Genomic DNA, 8,865 nt, shown 5'->3' with positions numbered 1-8,865 from the left:
TTAAAATATTTTAACTTCACGTTCATTTGCTGGCAAATTCTGGGAAGAGAGAGAGAGAGAGAGAGTAAAACTTAAAGAAAAATCCAAATTTATAGTTTGTTTGAAGTTAACACAAAGCTACACAATGGGCTTCTGTGTTCTGCCCACCACTGGTATCGAAACCCGCTTTCTAGCGATGTAAGTCCGTAGACATACCGCTATACCACTGGGGTGCCAGATTTAAAGACTAACTTTTTAAATGAATAGCATATTATTGGTACTTGGATGGTTTTACTTAGCAGCAAAATAACTCATGAATAGCTTACTATTGGTACTTGGATGTTTTTACTTAGCAGCAAAATAACTCATGAATAGCTTACTATTGGTACTTGGATGGTTTTACTTAGCAGCAAAATAACTCATGAATAGCTTATTATTGGTACTTGGATGGTTTTACTTAGCAGCAAAATAACTCATGAATAGCTTACTATTGGTACTTGGATGGTTTTACTTAGCAGCAAAATAACTTGAGAGTAATTTGTTTTGAAATCATCGGAGATAAAATGTTTTAGATATATTAAATATATATTTACATCTACAACTTCAACTGATCCTTGTATTTTAAATTCGTTCTCAGTTATTGTTTACTATATGATAATTCATATTTTTTACTTGGAAATTTTATCCATTATGTTTTGCACTGAAAAAATCTGTGAAGATATTGCAACTACTTGAAGTAGTGCTAAAAAGATAAAAAAGAAAATAATATCTTCACTAAAAATAGTGATAACGCCTCTTCCAAACTGTATTATGAGTTAAATTCTTATTTTTCAACCATTAGATCCTAAATGTTCTAAATTGGAAGAATTTATTGTTTTCTATTCTATATTTCAGCAGCACTAGAAGTGCTATGACAATTGCTCATGAGCTTAATTAAGTTATAACAATACATGAAAATCTGAGCATAAATTGCTTCAATGACGTTTCATCCTGTATTCTATACAAGTATGCTGCGTTTTTTCCAAGTTGTAACAAAAACCGGTTATATTAGATAGTACGAAATTGGTGCTAAAAAGTAGGTAAATAAAGCTAGGCAACTTATGTTGCCATATGGTTGAAGCTGTATATATATAAATATTAAAACATAACAATATTTTAGCTCTTCTTTCTTTAATGTTTTATTTTTATTTCCTTTTACCAGTTTTGTGATTTACAGGATCCTTAGGACGTAATTTTTAGTGAACTTTACGGTGCTTTCTGTAATTCCTAGTAATATCTGTAAATTCAGAGTTCAGACTCTGAAATGATATCAAAGGTTTTTCATGCCTCAGTCTGTATAGGATACTTTACTGATACTTATAAAGCTGCGTTTCGGAAAAAAAAAACCAAAAGGTCCATCTCTTTTAATATTGTTTGTTCTTTCTAAATATTCAAGATTATTTTATCGTACTCATTTTTGTTTGTTAAATAAAGCTCACCTTCCCCGGTTGGTACTTCAAAATGCCAAGTTTTGAAATAAAGATGCCATCATAGTAGGAAAACATGAGCAGTTAATAGTGAACAAACATTTTCCGCTGCGATACTGTCAAGGGTAATAATCATCCCTGGTGAATAGCCATCACGTGAGAAATATTAGCGCAGGTTTGAGAGTGATAGGAGATTTTCTCTTGTGTATTAAAAGTTATTACAGTTTCTGCAGTTTCGAGAAAAATGATGTTCTCAAATACTGTGAACTACTCTTTTGCTCAGATTTAGTGAAAGTACGTTAAGTTCTTCGACTTCTGTAGATTAATCAACCACTTTCGTTTTCTCAGCGCTTCTCTCTCTCAGTTGTTCCTGCTCATAAAATTCTTAAAGTGCAACGCTTGCTCGTTGGATGAGTCCAAACGCGTTGAAAATTAGTGTTTCAGCTTAATAAGCAACTCTAGCTTATAATAATAATGTGTGTCTATCTCTAAATAAGAGAAAAAAGTTTATAACTTAGTAATAGATATCATTAACACTAATGGTGATAATTCAACATATTTCTGCACGTGAACATTATGACATTTATATTTTTGGTACTGAGCATCTCGTATCAAATGACCTACGAAAATAATGGAAAAACCTTTTAACGTAAAATGGGATTTCACATTTCTCTAGTTTAAGTACAATTATATTGCTTTTTATAATTGCTGAGATATAATAATTTTTATTTATATATTAAATAATTAATGATTAATTTTTACTATACATAAAAACAAACGAAAGAGTAAACCTTTTACCTACAATGAGCTCTTAACATAACTTTCGTACTAGACAAAGGTCAAAAGATCAAAACATGACATGCTCTCACAACCCAAAATATAAATATCAGAGAGATAAAAAAATAGGTAAAGATATATCGTGCAAAGATAAATTTCTAAGAAGCATTATAAATTTCTTACTACCGATTAGGTGCTATATAATTTTTTACTTTCTGTTAATCACAAGAGCTTACTTTTCAAGAGGAAAAACACTTGGTAGAAAGAGAGAATGGATTAAACTAAAATAATATCACATTTCTCACTGTCAGTAGGGTCCTTTATGGATTTGAGTCACGAGATAGATTATCTGCCCGTGTAAGGAAGATGTCTAGATTATGCGTTTTACAACTGGCTGGTTTTTGTGGATTTAGATTGTTTATAACTTACTGCTTTCACTAACCGAAGAAATATTTCTTCATATTGGAAGAAGATAAAAATAATAGGAAATTATTTCAATAAAAAAATGTGACCTTATTATTCATTTCTTTATCTTAGTAATCGACTCATTTTTCGGAAAACGTAGCTTAATGATAAAACAAAACACGAACGTAATAACAGGAAACATTTATTGGATGTTTCGGAATCGTCATAATTCCATCATCAGTAATCTAGAGATACAAAACAAGCAATCAATATTTGCAATTACAACAGAAATATATATATATATATATAAAATAAACAATTAAAATATACAAATATAACACGAGAAAATGAAAACTGAGGCATAGGTGAAACAGTTAATATAGGTTTAAATCCAGTGAAGACTGTGTGTTATTTAGAAGAGTTTTTATGTACAATGTTTCTTTTATAAGAATTTCTGTATCATATTTGGCTATTGAAAGAATTTTAAAATTTGAGAGAGAAATCAGATGTCCTGTTTCTGTATTGTGTTGATAGATAGCGGAGTTGGGAGGGTTTGTAACTGAACTTCTTATAAAAGAAACATTGTACATAAAAGCCCTTCTTCTAAATAACACACAGTCTTCACTGAATTTAAACCTATATTAACTATTTAACTTGTGCCCCAGTATTCATTTCCTCGTGTTATATTTGTATATTTGAAATGTTTATTTTATATATATACATATATATTTCTGTTGTAATTACAAATAGCGTTTGTTTGTTCTGTACCTCTAGATTACTGATGATGGAATTATGACGATTCCGAAACGTCCAATAAATGCTTCCTGTTATTACGTTCGTCTTTTGTTTTATCATTTCTTTATTTTCATTAGAAAATAATATTAAAATATATTTTACAATTAATAGGATCACATTTAAACCAGTATGAAAAATATGTCGCGAATTACTTCCCATAGATTTTTACAGTTTGTCCGTCCGTCAGTCCGTCTAACTCTAGAAGCCAAATTTCTAAATAGTGATTGCTCGAATTTTCTTAACACCTTCCTCAACATCTGTTTAGCATATGTTATTAAACCAAAGTCAGTAAAAATTGCAATAAAATCGTTCTTCATTTTTCTGAATAGAGCAATGTAAGAAGATCAGCTGTCTTAAAATGGTGGTTGGATATCTGTACGACAAATAATTGAAAAATATTTCAAGCAAAAAAAAAAAAAAGAGGAGACAAAACGACACAACTACAGTCACTAAGGGAGGTGTTTGTGAAATTCAGCGATCACTATTATTGTTTGGGGTTTTGGCTGCTGGAGTTAGACAGACTGAGGGAAAACAAAGTGTAAAATTCTATGGCATTCATTAACGTCATATTTTTATTGTGGCTTAAATATATAAAATAAATAGTACTTTTCACTGAAAACTTTAAAGCTTTCCCTCTAAGGCAACTCTGAAATTTCGTTTTAGAAGTATCGAAAAGGCTACCGTCGACTCTATATTCCAGTAGTTATCATTTCATAATGTTACAAGAAATGCAAATTAAAAATTCAATGTTTTGTAGAAATAAATAAATAGTACCAACGATAACACAAAATCTTACGTATATCTGTACGTAGAATCTTTGTTCGTTCGTATTTCAGGTTCATTTTCATCGTGAAATGCTTTCTATTTAAGATTAAATATAAAAAAAAAAAGTTGTTTATCTTTAAAAAAGTGTATTGAATCAGTGTTATCATAAAATGGGGATTTCAGTGAACGAGATATGAACCGAAGATCTAATATTTCTTTTCACATAAGATTCCTGTTTTGTTAAGAAGTTTTAGGATTAGTTTGATATGATCTAAGTTGGTTCTAATAATACTTACATCGACAATGAGCCTAAGCTAATAGCTCAATTTGTATAAAGCATTTGCTGCAGAATGTATGTAATCTAATTTTAATATAGGGTAATAACTCAATTCGGACAGAAACAATGCTACAGGAGTTTTATAATATAATCACAATTTAGAGCAGTAACGCAATTCAGATAAAGAGATTGTTGAAATAGCTGTGTAACATAATCAAATTTAGAGCAGTGATGCAGTTCAGATAAAGACATTTTTGAACTAGTTGTGTAACATAATCAAATTTAGAGCAGTAACGCAGTTTAGATAAAGACATTGTTGAAACAGTTGTGTAACATAATCAAATTTAGAGCAGTGATGCAGTTCAGATAAAGACATTGTTGAACTAGTTGTGTAACATAATCAAATTTAGAGCAGTAACGCAGTTTAGATAAAGACATTGTTGAAATAGTTGTGTAACATAATCACAATTTAAAACAGTAACACAGTCTAGATAAAGACATTTGTGTAATATAATCACAACTTAGAGCAGTAACGCAGTTTAGATAAAGACATTGTTGAACTAGTTGTGTAATATAATCATAATTCATGACACTAGTTTAATTCGGCTAGAGAAGACATTGTGACAGGAATTTTGTAATCAATTTAGGGCAGTAGCGCAATTTGAATAGAGACATTGTTGAAATATTTGTGCAATCTAATCACAGTTTAAGGCAGTAACTCAATTCGGATAGAGACATTACAACAGACTTTTTCGCAACATAATCACAATTTAAGGCAGCAAATCAATTCAGAAAAGGAAACTGTTACGATATTTATCTAATATAACTACAATTTAGGACTGTTACTCGATTCCGATAAAGATATTGATGCAGATTTTGTGTATCAAAATCACAGTCTAGAGTAGTAACGCAATCTGGTAGAGACATTGCTGAAGGATTTGTGTATCATAATCACAATTTGTGGTTGTATTTTAGTGCTTTCTACTCAGATATGGAAGATCTTTTGTTACAAAACTACTTACGTCTTCATGCTATCATAGAAAGTATCTTTGATTTAATTTCAGTAAAGATTTAAAGCTTCGTTTTTTTTATTTGATTCGAGAAAAATGACGCAAGTAATTTTTCACTAATTGTAGGTCAAAACTGCAATAAGAATCGTGGAGCTTGGTTTAAAGTCCAGAACTATCCACTGTTTTCGTGAGGAGGAATCTTGAACCTGCAATAACACTAACCTTTCAATAAGCCAGTGAATTTCTTATTAACTTTAGACTATTTTTAGTAGCTTATCTCTAGATTCCTTTTAATGTTCACAGAAACTTTCTGATATGAACGTCAGACCAGAATCTCACGAACTCCCTTATCAGCAAGCCAATCACTATATCTTACTTGTTTTGCCACCAGAGGATTTTTACTTAATTATTAATATCGAAAACAACTATTCCCAAAACACCCGGTTTTATGATAGAGAACACCATCTATTGCTTTTATGTCTCATTTATTTGAAAACCATGAGTTCTACTAATTGCACCATATAGATTCATGTTTTCAAGACTTGTATGTTGGACTGTCATGCAAACTAACAATATTTTGTGGTATATTTATTCAAAACACTTCTTTTTGTTTGTACTTAAAAAGGTGTTTGATGGAATACCTTAAATTTAGGTTAGTTTGTTTTTCAAAAGACTTGAGTGAAATTATTCTTACCGTTCTATCGCCGAGATTTCGCACAACACAGTGAAGATAAACAGTTTGGCCTAACTGAGCCGTCACGTTCTTTAACGCTCCTTTTTCATAAAAGTGAGGATGGTAGGCATCACCTACACTTGTTTTCAGGTCCCCACTTGTTGTCATTCTTCTCCATCTTTCAGTTTCTAATTGCCATACTAAACTGCCCTCTGTTGACCGTTCTGCGTAAAAGTAAGGTTAATTTGCTTAATTTCTTAAATAATAAATATTAAATAGCAAATAACAATTAAATTATATTCCTAGTTTCAACTTTCAGGGCATATTGTTATTCTTATTTTGAAACGTGCACACACACACACACATATTTGAAAATAATGTTGTTTTCAATTTTTGTTAGATGCCTGCAAATTATTCTACTTGCTTGTGACTGAACGAAATCCAGTAAGCAAGTATAGCTCTTAGAATTTAAACTAATCTTTAAATGTTAATCGATGCCGTAGTTAGTAGCCTGTAAAGTAAAACCTTCGTCTAAATATTAATTTGTTACTGTTAGTTTTAATATTAGCTCCTAATTCCTAATTACTTTTTATCCCACGTTTCGGTTGCTAATCAACTGCCGGCTTCAGGTAAGTCTTGAGAAGGACTGCTTGTATTGGTAAGAACCGAGGTTTGATCCTGGATTTTCTTGTTATAAAACTAGTGTGCTGATCGCTCGAATACCTTTCTCCAAAGAAGACCTAGGATTGAATCCCATTCTCTACCAACACAAAGAACCTTTCTGAAGACGGCAGCAGATTAAAAGCAAAAACAAAAGTTACAAAACAATTATAAATAACTAATAAAAAAAATAACTAATCAATACCTAGGTGATAGTGTAGGCTATTAGCCATGACAACATTGTGTATTAAATGATAAACTGAAAAACTGCTTTTGAGCGAAGGCATTCATTCATATTAATATTTATAGCCATAAACTTATTGTATTCAGCATTATCTAAAACAATATTACTCTCTCACTTAGACAAACTCAAAAGTCAAGTATTTCATTTGATCTTAGAGAATCTGCCAAGTTAATTTTCTATGTTAATTCTCAAAAAAATATTCAACTTCAATCCTCATCATAATTAATGCTTTCCTACTAAATATACTGAACTACAATCTTTTGAATTAATAATGGTTGGAGACGGCTTGAATGGGTAATGAAGAAAAACTTTAATATAAGTTTAACATAACAGCAAATGTACAACGTTTCGTGTACCTGATGATGACAAAAACCTTTACCCATTCACGCCGTCTCCAACCATTATTAGTCTCCAAGTGGGTTTCTCGTCATCGAATCTTTTGAATTATTTCTGATTTTGAAACAGTCGTTAAAGCGATAGGGAACATGCTACCAGGTAAAAGATTAACCACCTTGTATTAGACAAAACGAAAAACAGTAACAACAAAGCATCTTATAACCAATTAAGGTCTACATTTTTGTGCTGGATCTTCAACTTAAGGCTTTAGATGGTTGAATTTGTCATAGGCAGAAGACTTAGACAGAATTCTTTCCTTGTTCGGTTTTTCACGTAGCTCAATCAGCTCATTTCCATATTGAAAAATAAGCACCTTCCAACCAATATACTTGCCAATAAGTCTTGAATTCACACACTATGTTTCCGTTTTGATATACATGAGTGATCAAAGTGAGGGGCACACAACTTACACAATAATTTCTATTATTACTACCACAGACTTTCAGTATGTGGGAGGATGTAACGATAAATTAATGAAAACCACCGAGAGAGAGGGAGAGAGAGAAGGAAAAGAGATAGAACATAACGACAAGACAGAATAATTTCTAGGAACAAGCGAAGATATAAGATAATTAAGAAATAACTTCATTAACTTAGGTTAACTTCATAGACTTTTAAAACTATATAGTGCACAAAGATAAGAGAAAAAAGTTTTAATAAATCTGTTTTAAGAAAACTGAAAACAAACAAACAAAACATAGATGTAGAAAATATTTCTGTAAGAAACTTAAAGACAATAACGAATACTGAAACACGCCTAGCAATTTCTGGTGATCGTATTGTATAAAAAGAGAGAAACTTCAACTCAAGAAAATGATCGTTGTGCATTGCAAACTAGATATCCGTACCCTATTCGTCATTAGCAGTCATTGTTAGCGAGCATTTGTCCATGAAATGCTACTTGTACTTTAATACATCGCTGTGAAAAAGCAACTGATGAGTACATAAACAAGAAAACCTTTTATTGCATTAGTGTGGAAATACTTTTCATTGGAAATGGAAATATGGTAATGATGATTAAAAACTCAATGGGATGAGTCCTCAATACTAGAAGATGTTTCTACAACTGTATGGGATGAGTCTTCAATATCAGAAAATGTTTCTACAACTTAATGGGATGAATCTTCAATACTAGAAGATGTTTCTACAACTCAATGGGATGAATCTTCAATACCAGAAAATGTTTCTACAACTTAATGGGATGAGCTTTCAATACCTTAGAGTTGTAGAAACATCTTCTAGTATTGAAGACTCATCCCATTAAGTTGTAGAAACATTTTCTATTTTCTGGTATTGAAGATTCATCCCATTAAGTTGTAGAAACATTTTCTGGTATTGAAGACTCATCCCATAGAGTTGTAGAAACATCTTCTAGTATTGAAGACTCATCCCAGTTTCTACAACTTAATGGGATGAGT

At 31.3% G+C, this 8,865-nt stretch overlaps 1 protein-coding gene across 2 annotated transcripts in view; it reads right to left on the bottom strand.

Moving 5' to 3' along the window:
* The window catches only part of LOC106478802 (zwei Ig domain protein zig-8-like), a 97,321-nt gene that overhangs the window by 60,867 nt on the left and 27,589 nt on the right, over window positions 1–8,865 (bottom strand). For both annotated transcript variants that reach the window (XM_022382685.1, XM_022382687.1), the window contains exon 2: window positions 6,169–6,371. In XM_022382685.1, the coding sequence (XP_022238393.1) occupies window positions 6,169–6,371 (203 nt within the window). The remainder of the gene's footprint in view (window positions 1–6,168; window positions 6,372–8,865) is intronic.

This window comes from Limulus polyphemus, unplaced genomic scaffold (genome assembly GCF_000517525.1).
Source record: "Limulus polyphemus unplaced genomic scaffold, Limulus_polyphemus-2.1.2 Scaffold12, whole genome shotgun sequence".
Taxonomy (NCBI): Eukaryota; Metazoa; Arthropoda; class Merostomata; order Xiphosura; family Limulidae; genus Limulus; species Limulus polyphemus.
This window is presented reverse-complemented; position numbering and strand designations above follow the sequence as displayed.